Source organism: Oncorhynchus mykiss, chromosome 11 (genome assembly GCF_013265735.2).
Source record: "Oncorhynchus mykiss isolate Arlee chromosome 11, USDA_OmykA_1.1, whole genome shotgun sequence".
NCBI classification, from domain to species: Eukaryota; Metazoa; Chordata; class Actinopteri; order Salmoniformes; family Salmonidae; genus Oncorhynchus; species Oncorhynchus mykiss.
Genome location: NC_048575.1, coordinates 48537307 through 48560844, shown reverse-complemented (window position 1 = coordinate 48560844; position 23538 = coordinate 48537307). Strand labels below are relative to the sequence as shown.

The 23538-nt window shown below is 42.8% G+C and overlaps 1 protein-coding gene across 3 annotated transcripts in view; it reads right to left on the bottom strand.

The window, feature by feature from the left end:
- The window catches only part of trpm3 (transient receptor potential cation channel, subfamily M, member 3), a 217913-nt gene that overhangs the window by 61417 nt on the left and 132958 nt on the right, over positions 1–23538 (bottom strand). For 2 of the 3 annotated variants that reach the window (XM_021621100.2, XM_021621102.2), the window contains exons 7-12: positions 16840–17014; positions 16214–16337; positions 6133–6205; positions 4667–4767; positions 4383–4517; positions 3983–4033 (exon numbers count right to left, since the gene is read on the bottom strand). In XM_021621100.2, coding sequence (XP_021476775.2) covers positions 3983–4033; positions 4383–4517; positions 4667–4767; positions 6133–6205; positions 16214–16337; positions 16840–17014 — 659 coding nt within the window. Of the gene's footprint in view, positions 1–3982; positions 4034–4382; positions 4518–4666; positions 4768–6132; positions 6206–16213; positions 16338–16839; positions 17073–18812; positions 18844–23538 lie in introns of all 3 variants that reach the window. The other variant, XM_021621106.2, reaches the window with a different exon arrangement.

The following is a 23538-nucleotide window of genomic DNA, read 5'->3' as shown; positions in this document are numbered from 1 at the left end:
CTCCCTTCTATAACATTACACTACTGTTCTGTCCCTCCCTTCTATAATATTAGACTACTGTTCTGTCCCTCCCTTAAATAACATTACACTACTGTTCTGTCCCTCTCTTCTATAACATTACACTACTGTTCTGTCCCTCCCTCCTATAACATTACACTACTGTTCTGTCCCTCCCTCATATAACATTACACTGCTGTTCTGTCCCTCTCTTCTATAACATTACACTACTGTTCTGTCCCTCTCGTCTATAACATTAGATTACTGTTCTGTCCTTCCCTTAAATAACATTACACTACTGTTCTGTCCCTCTCTTCTATAACATTAGACTACTGTTCTGTCCCTCCCTCCTATAACATTACACTGCTGTTCTGTCACTCTCTTCTATAACATTACACTACTGTTCTGTCCCTCCCTCCTATAACATTACACTGCTGTTCTGTCCCTCTCTTCTATAACATTACACTACTGTTCTGTCCCTCTCTTCTATAACATTAGACTACTGTTCTGTCCCTCCCTCCTATAACATTACACTACTGTTCTGTCCCTCCCTTCTATAACATTAGACTACTGTTCTGTCCCTCCCTCCTATAACATTACACTACTGTTCTGTTCCTCCCTTCTACAACATTACACTACTGTTCTGTCCCTCCCTTCTATAACATTACACTACTGTTCTCTCCCTCCCTTCTATAACATTAGACTACTGTTCTGTCCCTCCCTCCTATAACATTACACTACTGTTCTGTCCCTCCCTTCTATAACATTAGACTACTGTTCTGTCCCTCAATTAAATAACATTACACTACTGTTCTGTCCCTCCCTCCTATAACATTACACGAGTGTTCTGTCCCTCCCTTCTATAACATTACACTACTGTTCTGTCCCTCCCTCCTATAACATTACATTACTGTTCTGTCCCTCCCTTCTATAACATTACACTACTGTTCTGTCCCTCTCTTCTATAACATTAGACTACTGTTCTGTCCCTCTCTTCTATAACATTTGACTACTGTTCTGTCCTTACCTTCTATAACATTACACTACTGTTATGTTCCTCCCTTCTACAACATTACACTACTGTTCTGTCCCTCCCTTCTATAACATTACACTACTGTTCTGTCCCTCCCTTCTATAATATTAGACTACTGTTCTGTCCCTCCCTTAAATAACATTACACTACTGTTCTGTCCCTCTCTTCTATAACATTACACTACTGTTCTGTCCCTCTCTCCCATAACATTACACTACTGTTCTGTCCCTCCCTCCTATAACATTACACTGCTGTTCTGTCCCTCTCTTCTATAACATTACACTACTGTTCTGTCCCTCTCGTCTATAACATTAGATTACTGTTCTGTCCTTCCCTTAAATAACATTACACTACTGTTCTGTCCCTCTATTCTATAACATTAGACTACTGTTCTGTCCCTCCCTCCTATAACATTACACTGCTGTTCTGTCACTCTCTTCTATAACATTACACTACTGTTCTGTCCCTCCCTCCTATAACATTACACTGCTGTTCTGTCCCTCTCTTCTATAACATTACACTGCTGTTCTGTCACTCTCTTCTATAACATTACACTACTGTTCTGTCCCTCCCTCCTATAACATTACACTGCTGTTCTGTCCCTCTCTTCTATAACATTACACTACTGTTCTGTCCCTCTCTTCTATAACATTAGACTACTGTTCTGTCCCTCCCTCCTATAACATTACACTACTGTTCTGTCCCTCCCTTCTATAACATTAGACTACTGTTCTGTCCCTCCCTCCTATAACATTACACTACTGTTCTGTTCCTCCCTTCTACAACATTACACTACTGTTCTGTCCCTCCCTTCTATAACATTACACTACTGTTCTGTCCCTCCCTTCTATAACATTAGACTACTGTTCTGTCCCTCCCTCCTATAACATTACACTACTGTTCTGTCCCTCCCTTCTATAACATTAGACTACTGTTCTGTCCCTCAATTAAATAACATTACACTACTGTTCTGGTCATCTCTTCTATAACATTAGACTACTGTTCTGGTCATCTCTTCTACAACATTACACTATTGTTCTGTCCCTCCCTTCTATAACATTACACTACTGTTCTGTCCCTCCCTTCTATAACATTAGACTACTGTTCTGTCCCTCCCTCCTATAACATTACACTACTGTTCTGTCCCTCCCTTCTATAACATTAGACTACTGTTCTGTCCCCCAATTAAATAACATTACACTACTGTTCTGGTCATCTCTTCTATAACATTAGACTACTGTTCTGGTCATCTCTTCTATAGCATTAGACTATTGTTCTGTCCCTCCCTTCTATTTATTTTAACTCTCCATTTCACAGCTTTTCTCTTATTGAATTTAACCCCGACATTGTCAAATAAAATAAAATAAAATGTCATTGTCCTTCATTACTCTTTTTGTCTCAGTGGATCGACGTGAACTTTTTCTGCCCAAGGTCCCAAAAGCATTTGGTAATTGCCGTGTATTTGGCACACTTCAGTTAGACTCAAAAGCTTAGGCTTAGGCTACGCACTGACACCACATACAAATGCTGAAAGAAAAACCTCAATGTAGCCTGTAGAAATGAATTGCAAAAGAATGACAGATTTATGTATTTTAACCCATTGTTTTATATTTATTCAACCGCCAACCACTTGCCCTTCATCCACACAATATTTCATGACCTTTAACCTGCCCGCTTCACAGATATAACCCGCGGGGGCTGCGGCTTTTGAGTCAACCTGAGCATCACTAGTGTGCGTGTGCACGTGTGTGTGTGTGTGCGTGAGATTGATTAGTCCAATCCCCTGAAGTACCGGAATCCATCTCACCCTGCGTATAGAGCTAAGGACTTTGGGAAAGTTTAGATCATGGATGGTTACACCATGACTCACCGTAACCTCTACAGCTCTCCCATTGTAGCACATGTTACTGCAATTCATTATGCTTTGATTAATCTGATCTGAATACTGATGCTGCTGACCTTTCTATGAGCTCTCACTAGAGGTCATAATCTTGAATTAAGGACGCGTACAATTGTTTTGTTACATAGGTACTGTAGTCCGGTCAGATTATTATCTAAAGGCTTTGGGGTAACACTGTCACAAATGTAATAATAACTTATTAATGAACGAGTTATAAACTATTAATAACTAAACATTCCATTATTTGTAAACATTATACACATTTATAAGCATATACTGTGTAGGCCGTAAGTTTTATAAGTCTTACAATTCAAAAGCATGTATAACATTTGAATATACAAGCATTTAAGGGCATAACAGCTTGTTCATTAAAGCTAATAAAGTTAGTGCCTTTGGTGTATTATAGGATAGAATCAGTATTAGAGGGCTAAGGGACAAGCAAGACAGACACCGAGACAGAGAGTAGTGGAGAAATGAATGCCTCATATGCACTCAACAGTCATATGCACTCAAAAGGCTCTATAATTAATGACATGATGATGTTGTACACACTCAATACTCGAAGAGATACTCAATTTGGCGTAAGTTACACATATAGCAATACATAATGACAGCTCATTTTGAGTAATTGGACCTAGGCTAAGTTAACTGTGACAACCCTAATTAGAGGTGGGCCTTCCCTGGTTTAATGTCAGATCTGCAGGACTACAATACGTTTGACCAATCTAGGGTTGTGGTGCATATGGGTACATAATACCGGACTCAAATGGAGTGAGTGTGTACAGAGCAAAAGAAAGAGTAATGGGAGGGGTAGAGAGAGACAAAAGACGGAGACATCTCTAGGCAGCCGCGGCTGTAACCCCAGCTGAGAAAGGAGAAAATCCGGCTCCTAGATGCGCCGCTAGCAACAATAGCGATCTACAGAGCTAAACACAATCCGCAAAACAAAAGCAACACAAAGTCGAGACCAATAGAAAAAGTGCTGCCCTTGCGTTCGCACACAGGCGAACTCTCACACCAACGCCTACGCGGTCACACACGCGTAACTGTACCTTTTTGACGTCTCTGACCAGGTGGTGTAGTGTGTTGGATGGTCCATGCCTCTGACAAAACAAACACAAGCACAGTTCAGTTCGTGAGTCACGCCCCGACCTGCAGCAAGCTGCAGAGCTACGACAAATGGTTCATTTGAATCAAGTACTGAACACATATGAACATATATGAAGGATGTTATATTGTCTTATGTAGCCGCTATAAAGGCTTTAGGAATGCATACCTTACAGAGGAACACCAGGAGGGAGTATAATAGTATATAACATTTTTTGTTCTACAAATACCAGGGGTTATGGCAGTTGTTGCAACAATGTTATGACTGTTTGATACATTCCATGTGACATGAAGTCAGTGAGAGGTCAGAGTTCAGAGCTGTCAGCCATGGTGGAGCTGAAGTACCGTGTTGTAGAGCTCCTCCAGTCTGGAGAGGGTGAGGAAGCGATGCATGCTCACTCCGTTCTCGATCAGCAGCTTGACGAAGTCCACTCTGTCCAGCACTAGGGCATCCAACATAGACTGCTCCAGAGAACCCACCTACCATACAAACAGGGAAGACACAGTCAGTCAACTCAGGCTTAACCATCAAGAAACAGCATATGGATGGATTACACTTTCACTTGGACAGGGCTGTCTGTAGTCTATACTGTAAACAAGGGAGTGAGACGTGATAGGCTGGGTCTTACAGGCCACTGCTGTCCATAGATGAAGATCTGGCTGCGGGCAATGTCCACTCGGTTCCATGCCAGGGCCAGGCTGAGCTGGTCAGGAGCCGATGCGTTGGCACCTAGGAGAAGGAACAGAGGGGACAATACACCATGTTCGAGAGCATCAATTTTGCTCAGTCGATCAACAAATAATAAGGAATAGTTATTTGTGGTGCATGGTGATTTGTAGATCATTCCGTCAGCAGTCGCCGACTGCAATCTCAAATCACTTCTCCTGCTAGCTTGGGAAGGTTGCATTTACTTTTTTCTCTGTGGGTGGGCAGAACATCAGTGTTTAGCAAGCAACAAAGGAGATTGCTGTATTTGTGTGGTTCTTCTTAAAGGAAAGCCCAAGGCAGTTGTTCTTGGCCTCTGACACCTACCTCTTGCTTTCTTTTTGAGAAGATATATTTGTCAAGCTGTCGGTGATGTGATAAATTCTTTTGTGAAAAGCACTTTAACCGGTAGTTTGAAAACTTAAATGCTGAAGGGAGGCAAGTTTGAGGCGACACACCTTTTATGATGACTGGCGGTCCTACTCAGCAGAGATATTTCACAGGCTTAATAATGGGAGCTTTTACCGAGCGTGGCGACGAGATGCAGAGTGGTGTAATAGGAGTTTAATAGAGAAGTCGGTATTAAAAGGGACTGCTCGCGTTTATCACTGGTTTTAAATAACACTTTGCTCTCCGCAGCTCTGTCGTCGCTGGAGTTTATTGACCTTATCCCGCATCGATGACCCTCTAACTTTCTTTCTTTCTCTCTCACTCTCTTTTTCTCTGTCTCTCTCTCTCTCTCTCTCTCGATCTCTCCCTATTTCTTTCAGTGTGTCAGTCTCTCGCACACAATCTCTCTCTCTCTCTCTACCTCTTTCTCTCTGTGAAAACACACAGTTTGCATATTAAAAGTCTGCACTCTATACTGGCCAAGCTTGTGACAGTCCATCATGCCAGATACAGAGGCCAATCACAGAAATAGAGAGGGAGATGGACAGAGAGATATGAACAGGAGGAGATGAGATGCAAAAAAATAATGAGTGTGGGGGAGAAGGATGCATAGAGAGTGTAAACATGCTAGAAACATGCATCTCCTTGACATGCTGCCAAACATGAATTATGAAGGTCCTCAGATACAGCGTTCCACTAAGGAACAGGTATATATTTGAAAACAGGCCCAAAGGATCTGCTCCGAAGGCCTCGGAACCAGCAGCGTTGGATCCTACGCTCCTGATCAATACCATGCACTAAACAACAAGTCGAAACTATGGATTACGAGAGGGATAGAGGGAGGGATAGAGCAGTGAAACAGGGGAGGAGGAGAGGGAGAGTCTTAACTGTGCTAGAGTTGAACGGATTGGCTCAATTGGAGGATTGTGTTCTATAACCTTCTGAAGCCCACTGTCTGACTTAAGGAGCCTCTTTAAATATTAGCTATGTGTCAATTACCTTTTAGAAGAGCAGTGAGAATGGCCAGGTCAATGTCCTGGTGTCCCTCAGACCCCATCCGAAAAACGGTTATCTGAAACATGCAGAGAGAGAAAAGAAAGAAACAATAAGGAAGAGAGAGAGGGAGACATTTACATCATCTGTATGTGATCTATACATCACTACCCACTGGGAATTTCTTTCTTTCTTGCTTTGTGAATAAATAAATGAATTAAATGTTTTTTTACTGATAGAGATGATTAACACTGTGAGTAAACCAGTCATATCATAGCTCCGTGCTTTTGATAAATGTGATTAGAATCAGCTGTATAAAGAGCTGCTGTCTGAAGCTCCGAGCAGAGGAAACTGCAATATACAGTATCATATATTCTCCTAGTTGACACACTTTGGAAACGGAAACGAAAACTGTGAAGTAGCTCGTATGCAGTGTGGTCCCAGTAGAAAAGAAGGGAAGAGAGAGAGAGAGAGAGAGAGAGAGAGAGAGAGAGAGAAATCAAGAGTGAGTGGAGACCCTTCGATGGAGTATGGTACAGTAAGCAAGAGATAAAAAAGAAGGAAGGGGTACAGAGCAAATCAGAGGGAGAGAGGAGGTAAGATAGCGGGAAGGAGGAAGGAAGGGAAAGCAGGGGGAGGGTAAAAGAGAGGGAATGCGGCAGTTCTCCCAGATTTTGTCGCATGACGGCATGTGTGTGAAGGGCACCTTGCAGCTCCACGTATGAGCTGCGTGTTCAGAAACGCTGGAGCGTGCTGAGGATCTCAGCCACAGGGTCATGAATCTATTCCTGTAATCCCTCCCTCCATCCTCCTCCCTCCCCCTCCTCCCGCCATCACATCTCCAAACCCATCTTCCCTTCTAAATGGCTCAATTTGGTGGTGCACCTTGATTTCAGCTGTCTTTAACTCGTGCCTCCCCTCAGGTTATGAATCAATAGAGTAGCTCTCCGTCTCTCTCTTTCCCTTGTTCTAAAAGCCCTTCAGACACCAAAGGGGAGAGAGAATTTGTCTGTAAGCTTGCTTGTTCATTATTTTTCCGCTACTGAGAGATGACACACATTGCCCCCTTGGAATGGGGTCCTGCAGAGAGAGAAATTAGCGTATGTATGTGTAAGAGTTACCTCCAGTACTGTGTGTCTCTATGAGCATGTGTATGAGCATTCCTGATTGTGTTTAACGTGTGAACAATGAATGTAACAAAGTTTGTTGTCATACGCACATCCTTAAAAACATCGGTGCTGGGCTAAGAAAGAATACTTGTGAAGAACAGGAAGGCTCTCACACTGTTTCTTCTCCCAATTACTTGCTTTATTGACACCGTTTTGATCCGAACCGGCTCTTCATCAAATCAAACAGAATGAGTGCTCATCTCCCAAAATATACCCATTTCACCTCACATGATGAATAATGTAAGTATCTGCATACGTACAGTACCGTTCAAAAGTTTGGGGTCACTTAGAAACGTCCTTGTTTTCCATGAAAATATACATGAAATGAGTTGCAAAATGAATAGGAAATATAGTCAAGATGTTGACAAGGTTATAAATAATGATTATTATTATTTTTTATTTTATTTTAACCCCTTTTTCTCCCCAATTTTGTCAATTGTTGTAGTAGCTACTATCTTGTCTCATCGCTACAACTCATCGCTCAACTCAAAAAGACGAAGGTTGGAAGTCATGCGTCCTCCGATACACAACCCAACCAAGCCGCACTGCTTCTTAACACAGCGCGCATCCAACCCGGAAGCCACCCGCACCACAGTGTTGGAGGAAACACCGTGCACCTGGCAACCTTGGTTAGCGTGCACTGCGCCCAGCCCGCCACAGGAGTCGCTGGTGCGCGATGAGACAAGGACATCCCTGCCGGCCAAGCCCACCCTAACCCGGACGACGCTAGGCCAATTGTGGGTCGCCCCACGACCTCCCAGTCGCGGCCAGTTATGACAGAGCCTGGCAGCAAATCCAGAGTCTCTGATGGCACAGCTGGCGCTGCAGTACAGCGCCCTTAACCACTGCGCCACCCGGGAGGCCCCAAAAATATAGATTTCTAATTGAAATAATAATTGTGTCCTTCAAACTTTGCTTTCGTCAAAGAATCCTCCATTTGCAGCAACTACAGCCTTGCAGACCTTTGGAATTCTAGTTGTCAATTTGTTGAGGTAATCTGAAGAGATTTCACCACATGCTTCCAGAAGCACCTCCCACAAGTTGGATTGGCTTGAAGGGCACTTATTACCTACCATACGGTAAAGCTGTTCCCACAACAGCTCAATAGGGTTGAGATCCGTTGACTGTGCTGGCCACTCCATTATAGACAGAATACCAGCTGACTGTTTCTTCCCTAAATAGGTCTTGCATAGTTTGGAGCTGTGCTTTGGGTCATTGTCCTGTTGTACGAGGAAATTGCCTCCAACTAAACGCCGTCCACAGGGTATGGCATGGCGTTGCAAAATGGAGTGATAGCCTTCCTTCTTCAAGATCCTTTTTAACCTGTACAAATCTCCCACTTTACCACCACCAAAGCACCCCCAGACCATCACACTGCCTCCACCATGCTTGACAGATGGCGTGAAGCACTCATCCAGCATCTTTTCATTTTTTTTTGCATCTCACGAATGTTCTTATTTGTGACCTCAAACTTAGATTTGTCTGTCCATAACAGTTTTTTTTACAATCTTCCTCTGTCCAGTGTCTGTGTTATTTTGCCCATCTTTTCTTTGTATTGGCCAGTCTGAGATATGGCTTTTTCTTTGCAACTCTGCCAAGAAGGCCAGCCTTCCCGGAGTCGCCTCTTCATTGTTGACGTTGAGATAGGTGTTTTGCGAGTACTATTTCATGAAGCTGCCAGTTAAGGACTTGTGAGGCGTCTGTTTCTCAAACTAGACACTCTAATGTACTTGTCCTCTTGCTCTGTTGTGCACCGGGGCCTCACACTCCTCTTTCTATTGTGGTTGGAAGCATTTTGCGCAGTCCTGTGAAGGGAGTAGTACACCTCGTTGTACGAGATCTTCAGTTTCTTGCCAATTTTTCCCATGGAATAGCCTTCATTTCTCAGAATAAGAATAGACTGATGAGTCTCAGAAGAAAGGAATTTGATTCTGGATATTTTGAGCCTGTAATCAAACCCACAAATGCTGATGATCCAGATACTCAACTAGTCTAAAGAAGGCCAGTTATATTGCTTCTTTAATCAGGACAACAGTTTTCAGCTGTGCTAACATAATTGCAAAAAGGTTTTTGAATGATCAATTAGCCATTTAAAATGATAAACTTGGATTAGCTAATGCAACGTTCCATTGGAACACAGGAGTGATGGTTGCTGTACGCCTATGTAGATATTCCATTAAAAATCAGCCGTTTCCAGCTACAATAGTCATTTACAACATTAACAATGTCTACACTGTATTTCTGATCAATTTGATGATATTTTAATGAACAAAAAAATAGCTTTTCTGTCAAAAACAAGGAAACGTCTAAGTGACCCCAAACTTTTGAACGGTAGTGTACATGAGGATGATATAAATATAACTGTCAGAGAGTACGTGGTATGTGTGTGTGTGTGTGTGTGTGTGTGTGTGTGTGTGTAAGAGTAATTGAAAGGCCTCCATCCAGGTGAAATTGGAGAGTAAATGGGATGTGATGGTTTCGATCCATCTTCATTGCCTATTTGAGGACAGGGTAATTATTGTGTGTGTTCACGTGGGTATGCATGTTGTCTGTATGTGTGTGTGTGTGTGTGTGTGTGTGTGTGTGTGTGTGTGTGTGTGTGTGTGTGGTTGTGTGTGTGTGAGAGAGAGAGAGAGAGAGAGAGAGAAAGAGAGAAAGAGAGAGAAAGAGAGAGATAGAGAAGGCCAGTGTGTGGTCAGGGATAGAATACTTAAGTGAGGGTTACATGACCAGGTGTGTGTTCCTGTGGTGGCTTTAGGACTGTCTGTGTGTGTGACCATAATTCCACACACTTAGTGCACAAATCACACCGGTACACTTGAACTAAAACAGCCCTAATCCTCACTTAATCTACACAGGTGGGAACTCACTGACAAGAACACACAGATGAGTAAGTGTTGTGTGTGTGCATGCATGCGTGTTAGTGTGTGAATCCACCACAGGAGGTTGGTGGCACCTTAATTAGGGAGGACGGGTTCTTGGGAATGGCTGGAGCGGAATGGTATCAAATTCCATTTGCTCCGTTCCGGAAAATATTGAGCCGTCCTCCCCTCAGCAGCCTCCAGTGGAACCCACCAGATCACTGCTTCCTATATGTGAATGACAGTAACGATGACTGATGGAGCAGGGATGATTATTATGTGCAGCTTAAGCTACTCTGCGTGGCCTCCACCTCGTCAACTTCTCTTTTCCTTTCCTCTCCTCTTCCTCCTACTCCTACCGATCCCCCTCCTCCTCCACCCACCATAGCCCCCAAGGTGACCCTCTGCGGAGCCATGTGTTAGGGAGGGAGCACCATGTTGCCACAGCTAGGGGTATAATTTGGTCACAAGAGGCTTAGTTTTCTGTCCTTATGCAGGGGTAAGAAATACACCCCTCCTCTTCTCAATTTGCATCCTACAGGGAAATATTTTCTTGAGTGCTTACTGTTGGTATAACATGTCTATATTTAATCGTGATGTATGCGTTCGTTGGTTAGACATATACCTCCATATATGTTTTTCTTTTGCACACAGATATGCTGTAGCCTCTAATACCAATTGGTCTACAGTTTGTGTGAAGGGAATATCTCATTCTGTAGATGACTGACACTTTCATGCCTATTGATTGACACGTGTCACTCGGCAATGATTGATGACACACCATAGCCATCCGCCTGTCACACCATCACATGTCGAGGAGAGGGCAGAGGAGAGAAGAGACATACTAGTCACTAGTGGGAAGCACCACTTTTAAGTGAGAATGGATGCTGTTTGATCAAGTAAACGTGAAAGTCAACCAGTAAAATACTACTTGAGTAAAAGTCTAAAAGTATTTGGTTTTAAATATACTTAAGTATCAAAAGTAGAAGTAAAAGTATAAATAATTTGAAATTCCTTATATTAAACAAAGCAGCAAAGCACCATTTTCTTGTTTTTAAAATTGACGGCTAGCCAGGGGCACACTCCAACACACATACCCCAAGGTGATCCTCTGTGGAGCCATGTGCTAGGGAGGGAGCACCGTGTTGCCACAGCTAGTGTTAGTCAATGGTAGGTGTATAATTTGATCACAAGGGGGTTCTTTTTTTGTCATTTTGCAGGGGGAAGAAATACACCCATCTTCTTCTCCATTTGTATCCTACAGGGAAATGTTTGCTTGAGTGGTTACCATTGGTATAACATGTCTATCTATAAATACACTCCTACATATTTATATGGACAGTGAAGCAAAAACCTTTAATTTGGATCTATACTCCAGCATTTTTTGTCTGTGACCAAAGATATTGGCATCATTTCACTTTTCTTAAATAATACTAATTACCTATTTACTCACACCCCTTGACTTATTCCTCATTTGTGACCCTTTTCAGGAATCTAGACGTACTCTATGTGTCTTGACAAAATGCGTTTTTTGGCAGAAATGCTTCTCGAACATGTGAACTTTCATGTACCTTAATAACAAACTTGTATGCCATCTGTAAATACGAATACAATTGCTAAATTACGAACCTAGTTGGTTTAGCCACAGAAAAAGGGAGCAACCTTCCCGCTTGCCATGGTTGGCTGAGATAATGAGTGGGCTGGACATGCCGAGAGATGAGTTTGAAATGGTCTGCCATATAGCACTCATCTGTCTATTAGAGCTGGTCAGTATGTGTTGGTAATCCTGTCTAACATGGGTTTTTTTAATGTATCGCATAGTGAAACTGCATAAGTGTTGCTGTCTCCTTTCTGAAGGACAGAGTTCAGTGGAATTCGAGTATGATAGCTAAGGAGATGGAGAAAACACCTGTCTCCAGATTACTTCTTCAAACTAAGGGCAACCATGGCATCTGTGACAGGAGACGCATCCATCTATGATGTACATGGGTAAGAAAGTGGTTTCAATTCAAGTTAAAGTGTATTGTTAGCTAGCTAACGTTAGCTGGCTGGCTCGATGTTGGTTAGCTACCTACAGATTCATGCAGGGTAGTAACGTCATGAGTTGTGATTATGGTTCTCTGTTTAGCTAGCTACATGTCTTAACAAAATACTCCACTATGTAACCATTTCAGGTGCGTTCGTAAATTCAGTCTGGCCATCTACTCCGATTTCAGAGCACTCTCATCTGAGTTTGCCAGAGTGCAGAATAACTGATGAATTTACGAACACTCAACCACAGTTGAATATGGCCGGTGTCAGGAAACGTCGGCATAAAAAGCTTAATTAAATTGTTGCAAGCAGCACAGTTACAGTCACCAATGCTCTGGATAACATGAAAACAACCTAACCAGCTCTGCTCGGCCGAGTAAAACGGTCAGAGTTTGGGTTGGGGCTAAAGCTTAAAAGGGTGTGAACGATGCTGAATGAGTGTAAACAAAGAAGAGCTCTCCAGTAGGTACCAAAAATTATTCAAAGGCCATTTTCTCAAAGTGAGGTTACAAGTTTATCAACTTTCAAAGCAGAATTACTTTTAAATTTTTGTCAAATGCAGTATATTACATACCATTTTGTAGCCCTGTGTTCCTGCTTTCATCCAACGTATAAAAAAAAACACAATTTCAAATTTTGCTACTTAACACTGAATCAAGGTGGTCGGTCACATTTTGTTGTGTTGGTGTCTGAATTCTAAATGTGTTATTTTCAGATGTTGTGTCACTGGCCTACACACAATACCTCATAATGTCAAAGTGGAATTATGTTTTTACAAATGAATAAAAAATGTAAAGCTGAAATGGCTTGAGTCAATAATTATTCAGCCCCTTTGTCATGGTAAGCCTAAATCAGTTCAGGAGTACAAATGTGATAAAAATAATAGAATAAAGCTAAGTACAGGAAAAATCCTAACAGTAAACCTGTTTCCAACAGATACTGGGAGACAAATTCACCTTTCAGCAGGATAATAAACTAAAACACAAGGCCAAATATATACACTGGAGTTGCTTACCAAGACATTCAATATTCCTCAGTTGCCTTGTTACATTTGAAATCGGATTGAAAATCTATTGGCAAGACTTGAAAATGGCTGTCTAGCAATGATCAACAACCAACTTGACAGAGCTTTAAAAATAATATTGTGAAAATATTGTACAATCTAGGTGTGAAAAGTTCATAGAGACTTACGCAGAAAGAATGACAGCTGTAATCGATGCCAAAGGTGATTCTAACATGTATCGATTCAGGGGTGTTAATACTTAAGGAAATTAGACATTTCTGCATTTCATTCTCAATACATTTTCAAAAATGTCTAATACTTCTCACTTTACCATTATGGTGTATTGTGTGTAATTGGGTGGGAATTATATATTTTTTCATACATTTTGAATTCAAGCTGTAACACAACAAAATGTGGAATGTATAAAATGTAGTCAAAAGTTTAGTGTTCAGTAAACATTCCTTACACATGACCCGCTATGGAGATGGCTACTAATAGAAATCTTCATCGAAACACTGACTACACGAAAGAGCACCGCACCTGCTGTGTGAAACCACGCAGATTTGAATGTCATGGTGACATATAGGCTACAAGCCCAAAGGATTCTCAGTCATATTCCATCATCCAAACACATTAGTCCCACGTCATCAGAAATCTTACGGCATTGCCTTGGTCTAAACTCTATCGAGATTTATCTACTCAACGCCAAACTACCGGGCTTGGCATTAGCATTAGCACCGCATTAGCCTCAGCCAAACTAGACCAAGGTGGCAGCACAAACCAACCAATCTTCCTCAGTATGATCCATCCCATAGATGATGTACTGTACTGTAGTAAAGTAGTGGTAGATAGTGGTGGCAGTAGTTGAGGAAGAGATTTACTCTTTTGCCTATCAGATATTCTTGGCTCCACAGCTGCTCTAGAGACTACACACGACTGGGTGTCCTGGAGTTCCATCTGCTTGAGCGTGGAAACCTCACAGAGCTCAGATCAATCCACTTACACACCCAACATCTGTGATGAGCATCTCTCTCTCTCTCTCTCTCTCTCTCTCTCTCTCTCTCTCTCTCTCTCTCTCTATGTGTGTGTCCATACAGTATAAGGGGGAAGAAAACATGGAAGAAAAAAATACGATGCACAATGAAAAGGAGAAAACAACCACACCAACACAAATCATCACATTACAAGGCACATTTTTTTTGGCACATGACAAAGGAACAAAGGAGAGACAAAATGAACGCACAAAAACAAAATTGACGCAAAACATTCAATATATATATTGTTTAATTTCAATAGATATACAATTACAAAACAATAAATTACGTAGGGAGAGGAGGGACATAGTTCATAGTAAAAGTATGTGCAACCATGAATAACATGTTAACAATAGCAGCTAACATATGTCAATATGGTTGGAAAGTGGAGACAAATGTAAACATTACTGGAGACACCTTATGCTTGCAAAGTGTAGTGCAGTAGCAACTGTAAATGGGTGAATTGTTACACCCCACAGTTAGCCAAGTTAGCTAGCTAGCTAGACAAAATTGCTTGCAGTTATTTAACTTAGCAACTGCCCCTACACTGTTTTGCTAGCTACCATAATGGTATTGTGTAAAAAAAAACATATCCCCGATTTGACATGGTGTCTCCAGTTGTGTTCATATTTTAACGATTGTGATGAAATCCACTTTCCAAGCGTATTGTGCAACTGAGATTTGAATGTGTGTATTATAAACAAAGTGTGTATTTTAAAACCTTTATATAACAGAGTGCGCATTTGCATATTGAGGCCGACTTTCCATGCAAATTACATAATGCATGTGCTTGTGCAACCAACTGTTAAATTAGAATATTGTAAAGCAAAAGCATGTGTTTGTTTGATGCATGCAGGCTAATGGAGGCTCAGGTGTTTAATGAGTACAGACACAGTGAGTGTTATTTTCATCTCAGGCACAGTATGTATGACGATAATATCTCATGGTTTGGAATGGACACAGCAGTGTGTGTGTGTGTGTGTGTGTGTGTGTGTGTGTGTGTGTGTGTGTGTGTGTGTGTGTGTGTGTGTGTGTGTGACTAATACCGTCTGTCTGGAACTCAAAACTCACTGATTACCATGTGATTACCTTCATTATCCACTTACCATAGTGCTTGTTTCTTGCCCTGTGAAATGGGACTTTGTGCCAGGCATAGTGCAGTGATAATATGTATCATTGTGTTTGTAGTGGGACAGTGTACTACACATTGAGGATGATCACTATGATAAGCATGCAGCTTCTCTCTGCAAGAAACACTGATCTGAAGAGACCTTGTCACCGCCTGAGCAAGGGAAGGTTAATTAGGGAAGGTTAATTATGTGAGTGACAGTTCACTAAACACAGCTTGTGGGGTATGTTTCAAATGGTTATGACAGATGGACAGGAGAGAAAGCAGCCTAAAGCCGAACCAGTAGGTCCTGGATGACATCAGAGGGCCTTTAAACACACAGCCCTATCACAGCCCCAATCCCCTAGATACAGATGTAAGCAATATGGCAGAAAGTCCACTAGCCTATTAGACGTGGAGGTGGAGCTGTTATAATATCGCTTAAACCTATCACATCCTCTCAGATCTCCACTAGTGTCTAGGGGGTAAGGGCTAAAGGGGTTGTTTCTTGACAGGGCCACAGTCTCATTATTCCCAAATATTCTCTTTTTTTATCTTTACATTGACATCTATGTTTTTCTCCCTAATCCCCATCACACTGGTGCTTGAGACTTTGTACAGTTGATCAGGGCTCTCCAACCCTGTTCCTGGAGAGCTACCGTCCTGTAGGTTTTCACTCCTACTCTAATCTAGCACACCTGATTCTATTAATTAGCTGGTTGATAAGCTGAGTCAGGTTAGTTACAACTGGGGTTGGAGAGAACCTACAGGTGGGTAGCTCTCCGGGAAACAGGGTTGTAGTAAAGCCCTGCAGTAGAGGCATGGTGAGTTAGGGTAGGGGATGTTTCCAAGGTGACGAGTGAGAGAGCCTGAACACTCACCAGCTCCTTCTTCTTCATGCATTCCATGAGGATGATGAAAAGGTGCTGGGCCTGAGTCCGACTGTACGTGAAGGTCTTCTGGATGGTCACCAGCAACTGGTCCCTCAGAGACTCATTTATGATCCTGGTAAAAATGAGCGAAAAGGAGAAAGAGGAGAGGGAAAGAGGGAGGAAGAGCAGAAGGGAGAAAGGAGAGATGATGAATTGTGGTCGATAAGGGTAAAAGAGACCTGGACGAGAAACTTACATTTAAGTTGAAGTATTAAAGGCACACCTCAGGATTTTGGCAATGATGCCCTCTATCTACTTACCCAGAGTCAGATGAACTCGTGGATACCATTTTTATGTTTCTGTGTCCAGTATGAAGGACGTTATAGGTAGTTGCGCTAACTACAGCCATTGCGCTAACGCTAGTTAGCATTGGCTCGCAACACTACCTCTAACTTCCTTCATACTGGACACAGACATAAAATTGGTATCCACGAGTTCATAAAGGGCCTCATTGCAAAATTATCCATTTAACGTTTATCCTAAGTATTAGGACTGTATTTGGGACACACTACTAATGCACCTTAATGCACCCGCAATACTGTAGCAAATCTGTGTATGTGATATGTGACACGTACCCTCCCTCCTCAGAGTACTTGTGTCCAAATGCCAGGATGTCCGAAGCACGCCCGCTCCCATCACACACCACCACGGGCACAGGTGGCGTGTCCCTTAGGTACTCTAACACAATGGAGATCACATTAGGACCCCCCTCCACTATCAGAGCCACCACTGGCACTCCCTGACCAATACCTACAGAGAGAGAAAGGGAGGAAGGGGGTAGGGAGCAAAAGAGAAAGAGAGAGAGATAGTGGTGGAAGAAGGAAGGAAAACCAGACAGGAAAGAAATCAGAAAACAGAGAAAAAAAAGGTGCAAACGAAAAGCACTCATTAAATCCCACAGGAGTACCCTGACAGACAGCCATGAGGGAGGTGTGACTGACAAAATTTAAATGGGGGCCGTGTTGCGTGCCACAATTCAACAAGTGCCCCGACATCTCACCTCTCAACTAAAATAGAAATGCTGCTTAAAGATGAATTTGTGCCACAAGTCTGGCAGCAGCATTCAGAGAGAGTTTCCTATTTCTATGGATATTTCTGAGCATCTAGCGGAAGCACGGAGCCGCGCTTGAGCCGCATAGATGCCCTGGAGCGAGTACACTCCTGCTGCACAGAGGGACGGCCTCAAACTGGCTAATCAGAAGCTATTAAAGGGATATTTCAGGATTTTGGCAATGAAGTCCTAACTAGTGTTAGCGCTAGCTTAGCGCAAAGACAGTCTCTTGAGCTAAGCTAGTTAGCTTTGGCCCGAGAAACTACCTCTACCTTCCTTCATTCTGGACCCAGAGACATACAAATAGTATCCGGAAGTTCATCTGACTCCGGGGAAGTAGATAAACGGTTTCATTGCCAAAATCCTGAACTATCCCTTTAAGACTCATTAGAGGTAATTAACAGGTGGGTTCTGGAGCTTACACAGACTGGGAGAACGGGCTTGGAAAGAGAAAGGATGCACATAAGCCCTACAGTACCAAACCCCCACAAGGACGCCCAGTTCTCTCTGAGCTTCTCGCTCTCTCTCTCTCTTTCTGTCACACTCTCTGTCTTTCATTTAGCTGCCACCAGTCAGTTTTTTCACTCAAATTCAAAAGCCATGTCCCTGCTGGATCCTCCCTCCCATCCTTGCCTGCATAATTTCACTGTGGATAGGTGGGCCACTGACTCAGGGCCCGCTCACACGTGCCATCATTGTGTCTTGCTCACTACAGGCAAAGTTACATAAAGAAGGAGCTATTTTAGGGCCTAGCATACTTTAAAGGTAAGAACATCACCACACTGTACATCAGGCGCAGGAGAACAAGTAGGCTTGTCTATTCATAACGGTTTTAATTGACTTCTTCTCTTACTCTTTACCTCTTCATGTGTCATGAGCAAGCGATGATGGCTACTGCGGTTTGAGGGACACCACTCGCACCTGAAGGGATTAGGCTCCAATTGACAAGACACCAGATGAGGAAGGGAGAGCGCAGCTGGGTCGTTGCTAATTGGCTAGAGAGAGAGAGCGAGAGAGTGGTGCCTGCATACACCACAACACACCACACCACTCAAACTGGATGAAAGTGCAGGTACAGACTGCACTGTCTTACAGTATGTCTCCTACTAAAGCTAGTTGATATGTCTGAGGGTTAGAGCAAGGTGTTGGCAACAAGGTGCTGGGTGGTGGGTTTCGATTCCCACTTGGGCCACATCTACAGAATATTTGTTTAAGTGTCAATGCTAGCAGTTCTGCAAGTGGAATAAAAGCGGTCTGATAAATGACCATGCTATATTGTTATTATATGAATATCTATGGTCTCTCAGGTAGAGTAGGGACATCAGTATTCCTTTTTAACTGACATCACAGAGCCATTTAGAAACAGATGGACAGTTATCTTTGTGCTCTTTGTTGGGTAGGATAGAAGAGCTGTGAAAAGAGCTCTCCAAAATGGAAAATATTGAAACGTTTCTAAAAAAAGATAACTAATCTCTCATAGTTGTGTGGGGAGGAGATTACTCTGGAGTCTATGGAGTAGAACGTTAGGCTTTGCGAGACAAGTCATTTGTTTTGTCAGCACACACTGTGTCAGAACCTCCTCTGATAACATTTCCACAACAGCTAACAGTCATGTTGCTGAAATGAAATCAGGAAATTTGCAAACCCAATGTCAAACAGATTCTTTAACAGATACCATTACTCCATCACTAACATGTTCACTACCATCCCGTTTATATAAGAGACATCAATTTTGAGTTTTCTGTGTTAGATTAGAGGCTTTACTTGTGCTAGGAGCTCGTAACTGGAGCAGATCAATCCCTTTCTCTCTTTGAATGCTCTCGCTCCATCTCTCTTTCTATCTCCTCTGGCAGCTCCACACACCCAACCACCCCTCTGTATCTACTTTCTTCTCTCCCCCCCCCCACTCCTTTTTTCTCTCTTTCTCTCTACCTCTCCCTCTTTGACGTCCACGGCCCCTGCTCAAAAATATTAAGAGAAAGAAAGAGAGCGACAGCGCGGAAGAGGGGAGGAGGAGAGAAAAAGGGCCGTTAGAGCGAGCCTCACCATCCTCCAACATCTATCTTTAGCCCGGGAGGGAGGGGTTGTGAGGGGAACACATGTGACACGCTTAAAAGGACCTCATTATGGTTCCATTGACTCACCCAGAGAAACATTAGCATGGCTGGAGGAGGTTTCTCTATGTGGGTCGTTTTCACACGTCTAGGCCTACCCTCATCATCCCGACTGCACTTGCTAGCACCTATTTCTTCAGAGAGGACTGGCAAATTGGATCCATGAATGTATTAAGATGTGAAATGTAGAGAAGAGAAGGTTAGAGATGGACATAAAGGTCCGGGTTCTACAGAGCTGCTGCTCCATTTCCGTTACTTATGTCTCCGTCACGCTTTGACTGGTCGGTTCTTCTGTTCTCTTCTGGATAGAATCCATCCAATTCTATTTCAGCTGGGCTGCGTCGTGGAAGGATTTGTGACCCAAAACGAGTCATGCTCACTAAGACCAAGAGAATTAAGTTAGATTGTGGGAATTGACCTTTTCAGAGGGATAGCATGGAAAGACAGGTGAGAGTGTGAAATGGAACAGATTTGAACCCATGCCAGCACAGGTATGACTGTGTGCTGGAAGTGGTGGCACTAACCGCTAGACCACCGGATTGTGGGATATTGTTTACTGCACTATTTGAGAAGGTCTGGTCATACAAATGTCCTAGGTGGGAAAGGTTGGATTTTGTCAAAACCCCAAATTGAATCAAATGTATTTTCTGTACAGTAATGGCCATATGTTTTGAGAATTACACAAATATACATTTTCACAAAGTCTGCTGCCCCAGTTTGTATGATGGCAATTTGCATACACTCCAGAATGTTATGAAGAGTGATCAGATGAATTGCAATGAATTGCAAAGTCCCTCTTTGCCATGCAAATGAACCGAATCCCCCAAAAATATTTCCACTGCATTTCAGCCCTGCCACAAAAGGACCAGCTGACATGTCAGTGATTCTCTCGTTAACACAGGTGTGAGTGTTGACGAGGACAAGGCTGGAGATCACTCTGTCATGCTGATTGAGTTTGAATAACAGACTGGAAACTTCAAAGGGAGGGTGGTGCTTGGCATCATTGTTCTTCCTCTGTCAACCATGGTTACCTGAAAAGAAACACGTGCCGTCATCATTGCTTTGCACAAAAAGGGCTTCACAGGCAAGGATATTGCTGCCAGTAAGATTGCACTTAAATCAACCATTTATCGGATCATCAAGAACTTCAAGGAGAGCAGTTTGAATGTTGTGAAGAAGGCTTCAGGGCGCCCAAGAAAGTCCAGCAAGCGCCAGGACCGTATCCTAAAGTTGATTCAACTGCGGGATCGGGGCCCCACCAATTCAGAGCTTGCTCAGGAATGGCAGCAGCCAGGTGTGAGTGCATCTGCACGCACAGTGAGGTGAAGACTTTTGGAGGATTGCCTGGTGTCAAGAAGGGCAGCAAAGAAGCCACTTCTCTCCAGGAAAAACATCAGGGACAGACTGATATTCTGCAAAAGGTACAGGGATTGGACTGCTGAGGACTGGGGTAAAGTCATTTTCTCAGATTATTTGGGGCATCCGGAAGTAAGCTTGTCCAGAGTAGACAAGGTGAGTGCTACCACCAGTCTTGTGCCATGCCAACAGTAAAGCATCAATGAACAATGATTTTTGACAGCATGATGGAGCACCTTGACATAAGGGCAAAATGATAACTAAGTGGCTTTGGGAACAAAACATCAATATTTTGGGTCCATGGCCAGGAAACTCCACAGACTTTAATCCCATTGAGAACTTGTGCTCAATCCTCAAGAGGTGAGTGGACAAACAAAACCCCACAAATTCTGACAAACTCCAAGCATTGATTATGCAAGAATGGGCTGCGGCCCAGAAGTTAATTGACAGCATGCCAGGGCAGATTGCAGAGGTCTTGAAAAAGAAGGTTCAACACTGCAAATATTGACTCTTTGCATCAACTTCATGTATTTTATGAAATGGTTGTAATTATACATCAGCATTCCATTGTAACATCTGCCCAAATTATCTAAAGACACTGAGGCAGCAGACTTTGTGAAAATTAATATTTGTGTCATTCTCAAAACTTTTGGCCACGACTGTATATGGCCATTTTTCAACACCAGTTGTCACAAAGTGCTATACAGATATCCAGCCTGAAACCCTACCTAGCAACCCATGCGACCCCAAACTATTCAACCTGTTCACACCCCTCGTTGACAGAGAGAAAATTTTGCCATTTTAAAGCTTATTTCCTGCAAAACACATTTGGCCATGTCTTATGTGTGTTCATATGGAACCAGAATGACTCAACAAAATAAATGGGGGCCCCCTGGGGTCGAGGCCCCTGGGTCCATATTCTGGTATGATAACTACAAGATCTGGTTAGCCTAACTTACCTAGCATGGACTAGTAGTTGATCAACTGGACATTTCAGGTTATAAATAGCTCTCTAAGGTCTGTCAGTGAATGACATAAAAAGAGGAAAACTGCTCATGCACTACAGAATTTCAAAATTGCACCTTGTGTATTCTATTGTTACAACTCTCAATAAATTGAAAGCCCCTATACAAAAAACAACAACTTTATTTACATTTTTTTTTTAAAGTCAGGACCCACAGTCTGTATTGAACCTGTTCTGGGTCCGAATCCTGACAGAGTCCCGTCTGTTTACTATGTCTGTTCTACTGGGAAATGACACCTGTAAACCCCTGGTTTTGGTCAGTGTACATAGTGACAGAGACACTCCTGATTCCGTGGATCACCTGTCCCTGGTATGATTCCCTTTCCCTGGCTTCCCTGCTGATTTCCCTAGCAGTCTCAGAGATGACAATACTGACAGTGAGCCATCTCTCTCTCTCTTCACACCGTTAGCCATCTGCTTATAGCCACACCTCAGTCACCGCTTCAACAGGCACTGCACTTCCACCATGACAGATGAAAGGTGATGGGTATTTCACTCACCTCTTCCTAACCCTGTGGGCTCAAATACAATTATCTACCTGGCCAGTGTGTATGTTTTTACTCCAGCTCAGCATTAGCATACCACATTCAACTAATCAAGGAAGGTGTCTATTGAAGATCATGACTGGTTGATTAGTTGAATTGGTTGTGTTAGTGCTGGGTTAGAGCATACCTGCATATCCAGGCACTCCAGGAATTGAGTTTGAGTCCACCGTCCTAACCACTCCAATCATCTCTTCATCTACGGCCACTCTCTTCTAAAAACTCATTATCTGTACTGTGGATCCCAGGTGAGGTTAGGGCTTCATAGCATCTGATTAGAATCCAATTTCAGTAGGGGCCATTTCTCATCCTTTACATATTACTGTGAATAAAAACAGTGTGACTTTGAGGAACAGATCCCCCCCCCCCCCACCCCTACACACACACCTTAGAGCTGATGCGGGAGTAAGTGAAGGATACATGAAGAGGAAATTCACACAGCATGACAAATGTCTCTCCTCTCTCCATCCTCTTGCATATTCTCATCCTCCTATTCAGAAGAGTACTCTCAAAGGAATCACCTCGCCTCGCTTTCCACTTCCTCTTTCATTCCCTTTCTCTCTCTGAGACTAGTGCATGATTGCAAACAACAGAGAACTGTGGCCATCACCAGAGACTGGAGAGTTGTGCTTCCATCTACAGTCTCACTCTATTATCTGGCTGGTTATGTGGAGAGACGGGAGTCAGGCGGGAGTCTGGTGTGAACAGAGACAGCACTGTTCTTCAAGGCTTCCTGTAGTCGCCTGGCCTTGGACAAATAGGAACAAGGCTATGTGAGGATGAGTTGTTTAAAGGGGGACAATGGGAGATGACAAGCGCATAAATAAGAGATGATGAGTGGACTAGAGGACAGGGGGATGGATGACAATGGCTAGATGATCTAGCGGTTATTCCTATGGTCATACGAATCAAATCAAATACTTTTGTATTGGTTGCGTACAAATATGTTGCTGATGTTAACACAGCAGCAAAATGCTTATATTTCTAGATCCACATACAATACAAAACCTAACAATACAAAACAATACACACAAATCCCCAAAATGTACATAATTGTGTGTATAGACAGTTGGGACAGCATATGAATAGAAATGGTGATTACAGCAGTAGTTATATATAGTTATATGAGCCTTGACTAGAATTCAGTATATACATATGAAATGGACAAACAGTATGTAAACATTATT